Below are 16,227 nucleotides of genomic sequence, written 5' to 3'. Positions count from 1 at the left end.
TACAGAGGTCAGGTCTCAGCTGTGAGGTGGCAGCCCTCCCAAATAACTGTGTGGGCCGAGCCCTCCCATGTCAGCTCAGCTGAGGCTTCACCTGAGGGGGCCTGACAAGGGCCTTCTCTCTCTTTCTGTTTAGTCGCAGCTTGCAGCTACCAGCTGAACCGGCTGGGCAGCACAGGCTTGCCTCAAGCGTATGTAAGATGCAGGTATCATGCAGATCTTCGTATACATCATCTACATACATAGTAACAGCCCTTTTTAGATTCCCTGATAATTTGACACGTAGCATCTGCACATCATCTGATGTACACCTAGTATTAGATAGTTGAGTTAGGCACAACATCCCTGGGTTCTGGAAATTATTGAGGGGGAGAGGGGAGGCCAGCTCCCTCACAGAGCAGTACAGAAGCTAATTCTCAGTTCCTGTTCTAGTTCTTTCTCCTTTTCTCCTTTCTCTAATTCTTTCTACAAAGGGCAACTGCAGAAACCAACCTTTCAGTTATCTGATCTGTGTTAAAAGCTGGAGTAGAATTGTGTGTACCTGTGTAAATGCCCTTAGACTATCAGAATCCTATTCAAAACCCCAGTCTCATACCTCAAATACGCAATGAATTGTATCCAGAATATCTGCAAAGCAAAAGTACCGTATGATTTTTTATAACTTGCTTAAAAAAAAAAAAGAATTAAAGAATTAATACAATTGGGACAATAGTTTAGGTGCGAAACACGAGTACACAAGTAAAACTGACATATTCAAATTTGGTTACTTCTGCACTGGTTAGACTATTCCACTATCAAGTAGAAAGAGGATTCTCTGTGTGAGGCTTAGACTGCTTCACTGGAGTGGTACTAGTTCTTTGTAACTCTCTCTGCAAAGCTGGGAGGAGTACATCTATCAGACTTGGAGAGACTCTTCCAGGAAAATCAGAACCTTTTGATCAATGTTGTTAGATCAATGTTGTTAGAAAAGATCCCCCAAATGCATGTGGTCCTGTCAGTGAGAGAGGTGCTGACTTTTCTCAATGCCTGTGAGAGGTGATTGTTCACTACGGTAACACTCTCTTGCCGATGTGATGGTCTCACTAGAGGCTGATAGAAAAATTCTCTTGTCTCTGATGCTCTCTGGTCTGCGATGAGGAGGGATCGACCATTATATTTCCTGCCTGTGCTAACCTGTGTTATCTACCCCTGGCAGTATTATCTACCATTTCTGGGTTGTTACTGCTCTCTTTCCCTCATGTTAGGTGTACAGGCTAGAATGCAGCAGCAGATCTCCACATCTTCAGGTCTCTGGCCCAGGGGTGGGGTCCTCAGCTGTCCTTCAGACTGTGGTGTCCTTCAATATTTCCAGTGATGACACTTGTAGGACATCCTGCCTAATTATTTTGTCTGGATCTCTGTTATATGTGTTGATTATCCTGGGATGATGAAATGGGCATGACAAGTGCTTTCAGTGTCCCTGAGAAATCTTAGTGATTCAGGGAATATCAGGTTCACTCTCGCTGTTGAGGTTACATAAAGCCCATAGTTTTTTACAGTAGTAGGTAGCTCAAGGAAATTACTGTAAGTATTTGTCCCATCTGCTTCTGGGATACGTCCAGATAGTGACTCTGTGAAGTCTCTCAGTTTATATAATAGAATCTAGTTGTTTTGGCCTTTTTTCTGTATTTTTTTGGTAATTCTTCCCAGTAGAAACCAAGACTTGATGTGGCAGATTGTGCTAGAGCCAAGCGCTAGGTTGTGCTGGGGGAAAGAGTATCTGCAGGTCACTGTGCTTTTGGAAAGCTTGACTCACTGAAACACATGGATTTTCAGCAGCCTATTTCTGGAGGCATGAAAGGATAGTAGTGAGGGAAATAATACGATGTAGAGTCAAAGCTGGAAGGCACAGAAAGTGGCAGTGGCTTCAGGCCCATCGCCCGGAAAGAAACCATGCTGAGAGGTGACTTGGGGACCATGCTGACAGATGACTCCAGAGCTAGAGGAGGACGCAGGCAGTCTCACCCTCCTGTGCTCAAAAGAGGAGCTACTCTACTCGTTTTGGCATTTCCAAGAGTAACCAGGACAACCCCTACTCACCTCACCACCAGCAGCTTCTCCACCTACTGCTGCCAACCATATATCCCAGCAATAAAACGCCTGTGGAGGGAAAATTTGGGGTTGTGATCCACTATGTGTGTGTGCCTGAGAAACACCCAGACCCTAACTGCTTTTTGCTAATTAACTGAGTCATTTTTTGTCCCTTAGGTGTGAAACGTAGTCCCTCAGAGATGGCAGAGGGTGATGTTGATGTTGCCAATACCTGTGGGCCATATTACATAAACAATCTGAGTTATTCGGAGGAAAATTTTGACAAACTGGTGAACTTAAGTTACTACAACGTCCAGAACAATAAAGATTTGATTCTTCAGGCCTTGCGTACCGCTGTGGAGCGGAAAAAGCAGCATAAGAAAGAGCAACCACTGCAAAAACCACACGATGGGGATGGTGTGTGTGTGCCTGATAGAGAGGGAACCCATCATTTGGCCGACTGCCCAGCACTAGGGAATATGAAATAAAATATCTATCGGTCTTGTTAATGAAGAAAAAAAGGAACTTGATTAGGAAGTGAAGAAAAGCCAAAGAATGCTAAGAACAGCACTTCATTTGCCATCGAAAATGCTAAAGCCTGTCTGTCAGTGAAGGGAATAAACACAAAACCCCAGAGCTCTTCCTTAATGAATTAATGGCCTCTGTCATTGACAACCTCAGGAGCGTGGCTAGGTGAGGCTGTGCTCCGCTCATGCTTGCAGAAGTGACCTTTCAGGCCAAGGCCAAAATGCGTGGACAGGGAAGCATGAGGAAGTTTACACTGATCGTGTTTGTGCTCTACCTGTGCTATAAAAAGAGAGGATTGCCAGTCCAGAAATGCAGCAGAGCAAAAAAATCCATTGTCTCTAAAACAAAACCTAGAAGCCCATTTGTGAACTAAGGGGTCTTTACGTGAATGTAAATAAACATTAAACTGCAAGTGATAAAACACTTTTTTGGAGTCAGAGTTAAAGCAAATAAACATTTTTCACAGCAAACACATGTTAAAGCCATTTCTCTTAAGTGCTTCTTTCTCTACTAGCAAGACAATTAAAGACAACATGCAGACTTATTTCATAGCTGCCGAAAAATTCTTGAAGAAGAAATTATGCCTGCTCCAGAACTAGATGTGACCTGCCCCAGGATCCTGGGACTCCTTGAGTTTAGGATTACATTTAAGACCCATCTCTACAAGAACTGACTCATACTAATTTATTTTATTAAGCTGGATTTAAATCTTCTTGATACATACCAAAGGTTTAAAATTTTAAAGTTTTTGAGATTATTACATCTGAAAAGGCACAAGAAACACAGGCATAGCAGATCTAAAATTGTATACAAGATCTATAAATAATCTATATAATTATATACAGATCTATAATTGTATATAGTATCACCCACTCAAATGTGATTTTTTTAACTTGCTGAAGAGTATTGTAACTAAAGTTAACAGAACATTAACTTTCAACTTTCTCACGCTTTGGTCATCACATTGACATGGATCCTTTCGAGTAAGCAGTCTGGTTTTTTGACAGGTGGAATCCCAGGTCTCCATTTATTCTTTTTCTAAGTTAACTTTTATTTGATGCTATTGATTTATTTACTAGATGCCTTGTATCTGCAAGCCCATGTTTCCTACAGGCTTCCCTGCTCCTCAGTTCTGCTGTAGTATCTTTTGTCAAGAGATCCTGTTATTGTGTGGCAAAAATGGAAGCCTCACAAATCCGTTTGCCCTCCAGGTCGAGGGTCTCCTCCTAGGCGGTGCACAGAAACGTAATCCTGCTGTTAGCACTGAGGTCAGTGAATGCTTACCTGTGGTGCGCGCTGCAGAAGCCCATACAGCTCCTGTACGGGCTGCATGCCCAGGGTTTACCTCCCATGGAAACAAGGGAACAAAGACGGCAGTCGTGCTGATGCATGCTGGATCTCATCGCAATATGGGACGGGATGTAGCCAGAGGGCACAGCCAGACCTGGGAATTTGGAAGCACTCCCAGGTTACCATATACAGTTAGAGCTTTATTGTCTGAAGGGCAAAAATTATCCCACTGACAGCAGGAAGCATCTAGGCAGGAAGTCTGAAGACAAGCAGAACGAGGTGTGTGAGTGCAAACGCTTCCGAGCCCTTCCTGCAGCTTTCCAGCAGCCACGAAGGGGTCATGGAGAACAATGAACATGTTACCCATTTCAAAAAACATACATGAAATACTTATTCAGTATCTCTGAGTTCTCTATATTCAACAAGAAAACAGAGCGAAATGTCAGGGCTGATCAAAGAGGTGGAACAGCTTCCACACAAGGGGCGAATAGATAATGAATCGGCAACCTAGAAAAAGGACAACAGGAGTGAAAGGCAGAAAAGAGAGTGATCTACGAAATCTGGAGTGCCTTATGGGAGATGAACAGGGTGTGACTGTGTACCTCTCTTCTAACACAAGACCTGGAGGGGATCTGAGAAAACTAGCAAGCAGCAGGTTCAAAGTTAACAAATAAGGTAGTTCTGCACAGAACATGTAATTAAGATATAGACCTCTCTGCCCCCGATGTTGCTGTCGATAAAAGTTTACGAGTTCAAAAAAAAACTGATCGGTGCATTCACTGGAAAATTTTTAAGGACTAAAAAATAGAAAGGCTCTGCATCTGCCTCAGTCCTGCACTGAATCATCAGTTCCCAGAGGCTGGGAGGACAGTCTGAGCCAGCATTGTACCTGCCCTCTTTCTGTGATGTTCTCCAGTCACTAAATACTGGGTGCACCAAAGAGGAGTGGGAAAGTGATCTCACCCCAGACTGCAGTACTTATATTTTCCACAGCTCAGATATTTTTGCAGATAATAAATGATGAGAAGTAGTCAGAACTCCTAAAGATGTGGTGACACAAGACTCATTTAAAAGAAATTACTGAAGTAACATGGAGAAGATGTAAGTAACTGCAAGGATAACTTAATTATCTATGGTTTAACCTATGGGGAAAAGTCACGAAAACGAGAGGAATGCAAAACCAAACTACAAAAAGGGGATTTAAAAAACTGAGGAAGCCAGTCAGCAAGACCCTACATGAAATGGTATAAAATCTTTAGACTCAGCATGGAAATTGCAACAAAGAGTTGCAAAACACATGCACAGCCCTAAATAAAATGTGAAGCAAGGAACCAAGAAAAGGCAGAGTGGTTAAATGCTCAGGACTGAGCATTATTAAAGTCTAACATCTGTTCTTTGAGGAACAGCATGGGGAGGGGGGCGATAGAAAGGGCACATCTAAATTTGCTGATGTATTTAGAAAAGAGCTGGAGCATATAGAGAGAAGGTAGTGTTCAAGATGGAAATTAGGAGGAAGAAAGGTACATAGCTAAAAACGTGAATCAGTAGATGTGCTGGACCAGCAAAAAGGTATTTAAATGATAAGGATGTTGCAAAGGAGCAAAGGCCATAAGTGTGTAACACAAAAGATACACTTCTAACACAATGTTTACACACAGATTCTGAAAAAACCCCACCCTCTTTTTTTTTTTTTTTTTTTTTTTTTTAAACAGGGAGCCCAAGCTTTGGTTTTCTAAGTAGTGAGTCAGCACAGACTGTCAGAGGAAAAAAAAAAATTACTGATTTCTTCAATGTTTCAGTGAAGATGGTATTTGCATCCCATTAAAATCTCTTGTAAAATCAATGGAAAAGGTGATCCTCCCACGTGGCTTAACACAATATCAAGATCTAAGGTTAAAACTAACGGCCCTATCTGCTACGTGTGTCCCACAGCAAAACTTCAATGTTATACCAAGAATTTTCACTGTGTTTAAAATAGTTGTTTAATGTCGTAGCTAACCCCCACGGCGCTTAGTCACACACTTCTTTGGCATCCAAAGGCAGCAACCATCATCAGAAAAACATGAAAAGCATTTGGGCGATTCTATGCTCAGACCGGAGTTGTCAAAGCGTTTTCCGGATTTCATTTCAAGGGGCTGAAATTTTAGCAGGTACACTTCTGCTTCGAGGCGGATTTGTGGTTTAAAAAACAAACAAACAAACAAACAAACAAACAAAAACCTCTGGTTCTGAGAAAATAACAGTAACTAACTAACTAACTAGCTAACTAACACACACACCCCCCCACCCGACACCCAGGGTACATATTGCAGGGAGACGGGCGCTGCCCAGCCCTTCCGCCCAGCCGGGCGCAGACAGTGCCGCTGGTGCCGCCCTCCGCCGGGGCTGGGTTTGGGTCTGCTCGCCCCTCCCTGCCTGCCTGCCGGCGGCTGCGGGCGGCAGTGCGGCGGTGCGCTGGCGGCGGCGGGATGTTCAGCTGGCTGGGGAAGCAGGGCGGCGGGCGGGAGCGGGGCGGCGGAGGCGACGTGGTGCAGACGGTGACCGGGGGGCTGCGGGACCTCTACCTCCGCAAGCTGCTGCCGCTGGAGGAGCATTACCGCTTCCATGACTTCCACTCGCCCGCCCTGGAGGAGGCCGACTTCGAGAACAAGCCCATGGTGCTGCTGGTGGGGCAGTACAGCACCGGCAAGACCACCTTCATCCGGTAGGCCACCCCCGGTGCTGCGCGGTTCCTTCTCCCGAGGCCCCCGCCGTGCCCGGCCCTGCTCGGGGAACGCCGGCCGGTGCCCTGCCCGCCTCGCCCCCGCCGCCTGCTCGGTTAATCCTCGCTCACCTCCTGCCCAGGGCGTTTCTGCTGCGCGATAAACACCTCCTACGCGCTAGCAGTGCTCCCCGCGGCGAGCTCTCCCGTGCGGGGCAGCGGCTGCCCCGCCTGCTTCCCCCCCCTCCCGGCGTGCCGAGCCGCGGAGCGGGGAGCGCCCGTCTCGGTGAAGGGCGGCTGAAGCTCCACGGCGGGGCGGGCGTCTGGCTGCTGCCGGCAGCCGGTGTCCCTCCCGAGGAGCGGGGCTTACCCGATTGCCTCCCGTGCTGTGTCGCGGATGGGTGCCGCTCCTGAGGCATTTACGTGACTCTACTGCCAGCTTCCCGTTTATTATCTCGATTTCATGTTCTGCTGAGAAAGTGTAACCTCGTTGTCTACTTCCTCTTAACTTTTTTTTAATGTCTAGATTATGTCAAAGAAAAAATAGGCACTTCATCTTAAAACGGCATGACTGCATTGGCTGTCACAGACCATTTAATATTATCTACTTCCCCTTCTTTCTCAAAAGGAGTTTAATGCAAAAGTTTTGGGCAAAACCCACATTGTATCTGGAAAGTCCATCTCCCCAGTTGTTTTGCTCAGTTGCATTGAACAAGCAATATCACTAATAAGGCAGCTTAACAATGTTGCTCGTGGTATTTTCTGTCTTTCCTGTCTTCCTTCTTGCTAAGTTTGTTAGTAACTCATTTTAGGAAGCTTGTAGTATGCCTTGGGTATTACAACTTTGACTATTTTGCATGTATTTGAGTGTGTTTGCCTCTCATATGCCCTTACAAATCAGTCTAAGGTTTGCCCTGGTTTCAGCTGGGATAGAGTTAGATTTTGTCACTAGCAGCAGGTATAGTGCTGTTTTGGATTTAGGATGAGAATAATGTTGATAACACACTGATGTTTTAGTTGTTGCCAAGCAGTCAAAGGCTTTTCAGCTTCTCATACTGGCCTGCCAACAAGAAGGTGGAGGTACCCAAGAAGCTGGGAGGGAGCACAGCCAGGACAGCTGACCCAGACTGACCAAAGGGATATTCCGTACCATATGACATCATGCTCTGTATATAACTGGAGAAATTGGCCGTGAGGTGGCGTAGCTCAGGAACTAGCTGAGCATCGGTTCTGGCTGGTGAGCACTTGTGCTGTGCATCACTTGTTCTGTGTATTCTCTTATCATTATTGTTATTTTCATTCTCACAGTGAATGACTGTGTGGTTGTTTTAGCTGCCTGCCAGGTTAAACCATCACAGGCTACGCAAAACTCTGCAAAAGACACTGAGAGGTCACTTGGATCAAATTTTGACCTACTTACTGTATCTGAAGCTCATTATAGTCCTCCTGTAAATTTTACAAAGGTTTCTCTTTTGGTTCCAAAGGTTACAGGCGGCCTTGTCACGACACTGTTTTCTTTTTACATTGCGAAAGACCTACCTCCCTTCTCCATTGAAGAGCAATGTTTACCTTTATTCACCTGAGAGATTTTCAGATGTTTACAGAACTAATAAATTTTCTGGTTTTACAGCTAGGTAATTGGAAGCTTAAAGTTGACCTTGCTTCTTTACTGATTATTACTGGATTTCTGCAAACACTTAAAGTGGGTGATTTGGGTTTTGCTAACATTTCTTTAGCTATGCTGATTCATTTTCTTTAACAGTACAGCTGCTTTGTTAGTCCATATATATATTTCCAGGGAATGGTGAGAGCACGGGCAATAGGGAGGCAGAACAGTCCCAAATATGTACATAGCAGAACCTGTTCTGCCTGTCAGCTGAGTTACTGTGTCATTTCCAACTCATAGGAAACTTTTTTCTCCTCCTGTAAGAGTTTGCCTTGGATGAGAACACCTCTTTGTGATTTATGAACATTCAACTTTTCTGTACGTTACAGTTGCCCATATTTGACTGGAGTGCAAGTCAATATTGCACATAGAAATATTGGTATTCCTTGCAGTGCCTTAGATGTATTTTTGGTACTGTTGCTTTATAACTTGTTACCACCTTAACAGTAAAATACTGAGCAACAGGGTTGACTGACACTAATGTACAGTCTGAATGAAAAAAGTAGTATCATTTATTACAGCTATTTCTAGCCTTTTTTTTTTTGCCCAGCAGTGACCAATGTTAAGATGCCCAAACAAATTTGACAAAGTTTTCAAAGGTGTTTTCTCATGCATTTTATTAAAATACCTGAGTCAGTGGAGGAGGTGACTTCTACTGTGATGTGCCCTTCTCTTCACGCACTTACCCCTTTTTCCTGTCCCCATTTTAGGTCGATTGCAGAGTGGTTTAATCCCTTCCTAGGTATTGGAGAAGACAGGAATTGACTGTTGAGCCCCAATCAGTAGTAGAACAGCTGTCACTGCTTCTAAAGGACCACAGTCTGACTTCACCACAATGAACATTCATTACATCAGTGTTTGCTATAGAATAGATAATAATTGGCTCAATCGGCATGAGAAAATGCTCCATTCAAGATGGGCAGGAACTTAAACAATAGTGTCACAGTGACACTGGTTTTGTTACTCAAAATCCAATTTAGAGGAGAAAAAGAAAAGCAAAAAAGAGAAGTGCTTGTATGCTGAAGGCAAGACTTAACAAATGATGTGGCAAAATATTATAGTGTCCAGGTGAGCCACAAATAAATTTTACCTCTTGCAGGCTGAATTTCCCATGGAAAATGTCATATGCTCTCAAGATTGTTATAATTCTGGGTTTATTATAGATAGTTTTTCTTAGAATGAAGTTTGACAATAGATTTTTCCCCACTAGCCTTTTAACAAGCAAACATTATTTTAAATCTTAATTAAAACTGCTTTTTGTTCTACCTTTCTCTGTTTCATAGTCAGGAGGGCATCCTAGATCTACTTAAGTGTTTACTGTTAGGTTTATGTGTGAACATCACAATTCTGTTTAGCTGACAAATAGTCATTTGGGATTTACTTTTAGACGTTATCGTGAGAACTTCACATTTTCATACCTCTGACACATCCACACCCACCCAGTTCCTTCCACTAAGTCTTCATGGAAAACACTGATCTAGCAATGACTGAATGTCCCTGGGGAGTAAGATATGCAAACAAACGCTTCCAGGTTTCTAACAGCTCTTCTGGTTTTTCACTTGATGCTGTTTATCCTCTTTGCACTTGGAACAATGCAGTGAAACCGGGCAGTTTCGCTGTCTAACATGTAGCATGGTGATATTGTTTCAGTCAAGTGCCTGACAATGCTGACAGTTCAAACAAATATATCCAGGCCCAAATGTTAATACGTGTCTGATTTGGTTTTAATGGGTTGGGAGGATGAGTGAGAGCCAAATCCTTATCTTGCACGTGAGCTGCTTGCCCTTGTAGCTTCTGTAATTCTCTTTCTTCTGGCTGCTTTAGGGAGAGAAGGGACAGGAGAGGACAATTGTAGTGTATGAAAGATATGAGCTGGTCAGAGCAAGTTTGTAGTTGCTGTAGTTTCTTTCCTTCTAACAATGAATTAAACTTCTAGTCTAATAATGTTTAACTTGTTAACAACTTTTCTATTTTAAAAGTGTAAGAGAGAGACTTTTTTTAAAAGAACTTACCAAGATGAGGAAAAAACAGAAGTAAATTCCTCAGCTTGCCAGGCTGTGCTTTTACTTTGCTCAGACGTTAAATGGTAAACTTCCTTCTATTTAACTCAGCCAGGGTTGGGTTTTATGAAAGCACCATTTTGTATGCGTAATATCTGGAGTCTGCAAGTAGTGTGCAGTCACTTCTATGGCAAGAATGGGCTGCATCTATTTCTTCAGGGGGGAAGAGCTGGAACTTCTTTGAGTTTTGAGTCATCTGGAGCAGAATTCTTACGCTAAAGTGGAGGATTTGGTGCTGTATGGAGGTGAGCAGCTCTATGAAAGGAGGCTTGAGTTTGTCTCCCAGTGCAGCACAGGGTATCCCTGCGCAATGCTGCTCTGTCCAGCTCACCTGTGCATGCGTGTGTGTTAGTACGGCTTAGCTAAAGCAGATGGACTTCAGGTGATTATCAGTATCCGCAACTGTGAGTAATCTTTGCTGTCTCTGGAACTCTGTAAACCAGTTTCCCATAGTCTGGCTATACATCTTGCAAAGGAACATAGATGAATGTTTGTTGGCAAAGCAGAAAGGTTATAGCCCAGGTGAAAACAAAGGGAGAAGAGTCAACAGGATGTCTGTTGTTTGATCTAGACTGTCTTTGGGATGTTTGCTATTTTTAAGCATTCTTCCTGTGAACCTTTTTGAACTCCCTCTCTGCTGAAAATCCCTGAGAAGGGCATCCAGTTGCGGATGCTAAAAATCCAGGTATTTTCCTGTGTTAATATAGCATAGTGTACAAAAACATTTGCAGCTTTTCAGATTACAGGAGACTGCTCAACCCTTTTGTGTGACTAAGTGAAACTGATATTTTCATGCTGAGAGGAAGTGTGATATAGCTTGTACAGACAGTGCTCAAGAACTAGGGTTTATTTTAGTTTGTACTTATTCTTAATGTGCAACTGTGAGCCAGTCTTAATGGAAAATACCTGCCTTGCAAAGTGTTTCCTGTGTCTGTTGAATAGCTGCACCAGACTCAGCACTGACTGTTCGGTGGGACTTGGTATTTGTAAGGTGATCTTGCCTTCCTGGATTGTTACCACTATAAAAGCCTGGTTTTTAGGGCTGCATCTGTGACATTAACTTGGAAGTATCATTGCAGTTCAATAGCACTTTATTCTTGTTTAGATTTCAATAAGCAGCTAATCTGTATTTGCACTGTTGACTTCCAAGCTGAAAATACAGATGTTAGATGTCCTGAAAGGTGGTCCATACTTCCAACTCTTTGCAAATTCTGCAAGCGTTACATGTGCAGCAACTTTATGAGCAGGCTATGAGATTATTTTTTTAGTCATCTAAAAGACCACCACCGCTGAATGTCCATAACCATGCCTGGCAGGTTCATGATGGATAGCAATTATCCCGTTACTCTGGAGGTGTCTTATGCTGCATTCAAATCCCATCATGTAGTTTTCTGTGACGTGGGATCTGGGACTTCTCATGTGCATTTTATTCAGTGCAATATTCTTTACTGCTGCTCTGGGAGCTTCTTGTCATATGTGTTGCCACCTCATGAATTGCTGGCTCTGCCAGCAGAAGTCAGGGAATGACAATTCATACCGAGAGAAGAACTTAGTGAGAAGTCTCATAGAGATCATTTTTCTTTTAAAAGAAGGGCAATAACGAGGAAAGGCAGAATTGAGAGACTTTGAAGTACAACACTTTATTGTGGCAAATTAAAAATCTTATTTTAGAACTTAAAAGTATAACTGATCTTTCAAAAAATCAATGCTGTAGATAAGTCCAGCATGGCTTTAGTGGAAAATGGTAGTAGCCTCTGCACCCTGTTTTAGAGGGCTCTAGTCTGCAGTGGTGTTCTGTGAGGAGGCAGGAACATACTTCTGTTTCTGGTGTTTAGCTGTTTGCTGCAGCACTTGACAGTCCTGGGTTTTCATGCATAAAGGGTTCAACTGCTGAGCTATCAAAGGAGTTTTGCCTTCATTTTGATACATGATCTACTTTGTAAAGATGAGGGATTTGCTGCATGGTACACTTCTGCATGTGCAGAGATGTTTGAGTGGTGTTTTTTTGCTTTTGGAGAGAGGCTAGTTTTATTTCCCTGTTACTGTGTATTAGATAGAGCTTATTCTAGAAGTAGAACAAATCATAGAATGGTTTGGGTTGGAAGGGACCTAATTAAAGACCATCTAGTTCCAACCACCCTGCCATGGGCAGGGACACCCTCCAGTAGATCAGGTTGCCCAGAGCCCCATTCAACCTGGCCTTAAACACTTCCAGGGATGGGGCATCCACAGCTTCTCTGGGCAACCTGTTCCAGTGCCTCATCGCCCTTGCAGTAAAGAATTTCTTCCTTATAGCTAAATCTCCCCTTTTTCAGCTTAAGGCCATCACCCCTTGTCCTGTCACTCCATGCCCTTGTAACCAGTCCCTCTCCAGATTTCCTGTAGGACCCTTCAGGTACTGGAAGGCTGCTAGAAGGTCTCCCTGGAGCTTTCTCTTCTCCAGGCTGAACAACCCCAACTCTCTCAGCCTGTCTTCAGAGGAGAGGTGCTCCAGCCCTCTGATCATCTTCATGGCCCTCCTCAAATTGACTTTAGCATGTTCTGACATGACTGTTCTTGTGTTCCTCCTTTCCCACAGTTTTTAGCATTGGCATTTTTTTCATTTGTTTATGTGGAAGCAGAAAGCTGCAGGAAATCTCATGTAAATAACTGTTCTATGCTTTAAACTTCCCAGATCATAGGTTGAGCTGACTTGAGACAGTTTGCTAAGGCTAGTGGAAAAAAAGATCTTTGAAATGTGTAGTATATATTTAGTTCCTTAAATTCAGCTTCTGTGCACTGATCTATAAAGTCTGTGAATGTTTGGGTATTGGATTTAAAGACAGAGATTGTTCAGCAAGTACAGTTAATTTGTAGAAAGTTTTTGTTGGTGGGTTTTTTGCAGCAAAAGCAGCCTGCAAGTCCTCTCAAATTAGTACTGGTTTATGAAATGATAGCAGAACAGGCATAGTGCTGTTGGATTAAGGGCCAGAACAAATCTGTGAAAGACTGATGTTAATATAGATGTGCTCAAACTGAACTAGTGCTGTCATTGGATGTAGGACCATCACCTGTGCCTGAAGAAGAATTCTTGTTTAAATCCAGCTTTGATTGTGTAAAAAGTTAAATTGTAGTTGGTTAAAATTGTGGGGTTTAAGAACTCCAGGGTGACATGGAACCCATGGAATTAATAATTATAAGATGAGTTGACTGGAGAATTTTAATGCTCCTGTAATGTCAAATTACAGCATGAAAACAATTTGGTCTTAGTCTTGAGGTGAAGATTTTCAAGATGATGCTGTTGTGAATAAGGACAATAGCACTTGTGCTTTACAGTTAAGCAGGTTGTCTGCTTCTGTTTTGGAAAAGTGGCAGTTGTTACAGTATAAGCTGGAGGAACATTGTAAGCTGGTGCCTTGCTTGATAGGATGGAGGTTTCTCTTGCTTCCCACTTGCCATCCAGGAAGGGATGCAGACAGGCTTCTTCTGTAAATACATGCTCCAGTTCCATTAAGTTTTAGCATTTAAATACATACATCCTTTGAGAACTTCTTGTCTGGAAAGTCGAGGCTTGGTGTATCAAGACTCGGTCCACTGAGTAGGTGCTGTCTGCATCTCTGAGTGGATTACTCCAAGGGAGATGCAAGATGGTTTCTGTCAGTACAGTGCTGCCTGATTTGATGCCTCTTGGAAGCACATTACTGTTATGCCTCGAGTTCTGCAGGTCTTGACTTAGTTAACAATTACTTTTTGATATCTGGGTCAAAAGAAAAATATCCTTTCCTCACTCCCAAAGAGATGTAACTGTTATCTCTGCCTGTGACAAAATGAGTTGAAATTTGTAAAATCATACTGAGTTCATCAGGGGGTTAGATCTGTCAGCAAACTGATTCTACTCATGCACGTGCTGTTTGAAAGTGCTCCCTTTTAGTACCAGCAGCACTTGTATAGGCTTGAAAACACGCACAAAAGCAGCCATGTCTTGTGGTGTAACCTACAGCACTGGGATCACTGGTAGAAGCAGCCACTTGAGTGGTTCAGGAGCTGTGGTTGAAGGAGTTCTTCCACCCTGTTTTTGTAAAGGGATTTACTTCATCCTTTTACATAGTTTTTGTGGAAAAACTGGAATTCGGTTGTGGGTTTTTTTCTCCCTAATTAATAGAAATAATGAAATGCAGGAAAAATGTAATTTTATTATTCTAGAGTGTGCATATCCTTGGGAATTTTCAAGTGAATTATAGATATTTGCTTTTGCTATAGTTTCCAGTCATTCATTCTGTTACTTTATGTATTCTCCACCTCTAGATACCTGCTTGAACAAGACTTTCCAGGCATGCGGATTGGTCCAGAGCCTACTACGGATTCTTTTATTGCTGTGATGTATGGAGATTCAGAAGGAAGTATTCCTGGAAATGCCCTAGTTGTTGATCCTAAGAAACCGTTCCGTAAACTCAGCCGCTTTGGAAATGCTTTCCTGAACAGGTGAGACCTGTTTGCTTGCTGACTTTGGATTTTTGTTTAAATTTCTAGTTGATACCATCTGCAAGCATTCATGTTTTTTACTAAGTTGGTGTTTTTTTCTGCTGTATTTGTTTTGAAAAGCATGGAATAAATACTCAAATACAAGCAGGAGCACTGGCAGTTCAAGTGAATTAAAAAAAAAACCCCACAAACAGTACTAGGTAGGGTAGTACTAGTGTAGAGCTGTGTACACTTGGTAAAACTTAAAAAAAAAAAAATTGAGAAAGGTAAGGATTGTGTTTATATATATATATATATATATATATATATACACAGTTACCAGAACAGAAAATCATTGTTAAAACCAGTTCACAGAAAACTGCTGAAATGCTCTACCAGTTAACTTGTTTGTAGGGCATTACACCAGCTGGAACTCAAGATCCACAAATTTGGGCACAAATTTCCCTGCTCAGTAAAACTGGTAGATTAGTACTATTATTAAAAACTACCATCCAAAAAAAGAAAACATCTTTTTCCCTTTGCTGTCTTGTTCCTTTAGCTGGTCTCACCTGGGATTTTGGTACAGATCTTAAAAGTTGTGAATTGCTGGGATATGTATAAAGGCCTACAAGAATGGAGAATATTTGGATATGCCTTTTGGATAAAGTACATATTCAGGTTGTTAAGTGTTTAACTAGCTGGTCTTCGAGCAGTCCCATAGACCAGGATGATAGCATTAGCCTCTGGATGGCTGCTGGGTGCTTCCAAAAAAAGGGGAGAGTTGTTCAGGGGCCGTGAATATTGCTGTGGGTAACTTAAGCAGCAGGCTAAATCTTACAACCATTTAGGTTGGAAAAAAACTTTCAGATCATCAAGTCTAACTGTAAATATCTTCAGCTAAAAGTTATTAATAACTTTGTTCGCATCGTGTGAGCAATTGCCTTGTTTTCTTCCTGTATTTGATGGTGGCTTGACAGGGAGGCCTGGTTTTGCAAGCCAGTTAATCTAAATTGGTTCTCTTTTTAACAATAAAATTTCCTGTTTGGCTGATTAAACACTGGCATATGTGTTAGAAGTTCATCATGTGCAGTCTAATCTCTTGCTGTGCTTATTCACAGAAGAAAGTTTATAGCTGCTTACAGTTGGCTTGGCTATCGCTTTCTGAGAGATAAGATGATGTGCTGTGGGAAGCTGCAGTCAGGTCCAGTTTTAAATAACAATTTTGTGGTCCAAGACCTCTTTCTGTGAGATTATTGGCTAAGTCTTGTCTTCCAGATTGCTGTTCTCTTTTTTTTCCCCACTGTTATGCTCTCTATGAAAATTTAATATAATTATGCTCTAAAAAGTATTTTGCACAATAGTCAAATATTGACACAGAACATCTAATAATACTAAATGTTTGTCTGGATGAATGGATTACAGATTTTTTTGGCTAAATTGTCAGTCTAGTTGTGTCAGGTCCTGAATCTTACGCA

The 16,227-nt window shown here is 42.4% G+C and overlaps 2 protein-coding genes across 2 annotated transcripts in view; both read left to right on the top strand.

Moving 5' to 3' along the window:
• LOC129207006 (cytosolic phospholipase A2 epsilon-like) overlaps window positions 1-2,555 on the top strand; it is a 36,944-nt gene extending 34,389 nt beyond the window's left edge. Inside the window, exon 21 of the mRNA XM_054827288.1 lies at window positions 2,245-2,555. Coding sequence (XP_054683263.1) covers window positions 2,245-2,555 — 311 coding nt within the window. The remainder of the gene's footprint in view (window positions 1-2,244) is intronic.
• A 3,746-nt stretch (window positions 2,556-6,301) lies between these two features.
• EHD4 (EH domain containing 4) overlaps window positions 6,302-16,227 on the top strand; it is a 32,286-nt gene continuing 22,360 nt past the window's right edge. The window contains exons 1-2 of the mRNA XM_054827289.1: window positions 6,302-6,589; window positions 14,597-14,773. Coding sequence (XP_054683264.1) covers window positions 6,354-6,589; window positions 14,597-14,773 — 413 coding nt within the window. The 5' untranslated portion in view covers window positions 6,302-6,353. The remainder of the gene's footprint in view (window positions 6,590-14,596; window positions 14,774-16,227) is intronic.

Source organism: Grus americana, chromosome 5 (assembly GCF_028858705.1).
Source record: "Grus americana isolate bGruAme1 chromosome 5, bGruAme1.mat, whole genome shotgun sequence".
In the NCBI taxonomy this organism is placed as follows: domain Eukaryota; kingdom Metazoa; phylum Chordata; class Aves; order Gruiformes; family Gruidae; genus Grus; species Grus americana.
The sequence above is the reverse complement of the archived record's forward strand: the minus strand, read 5'-3'. Positions and strand labels throughout refer to the sequence as shown.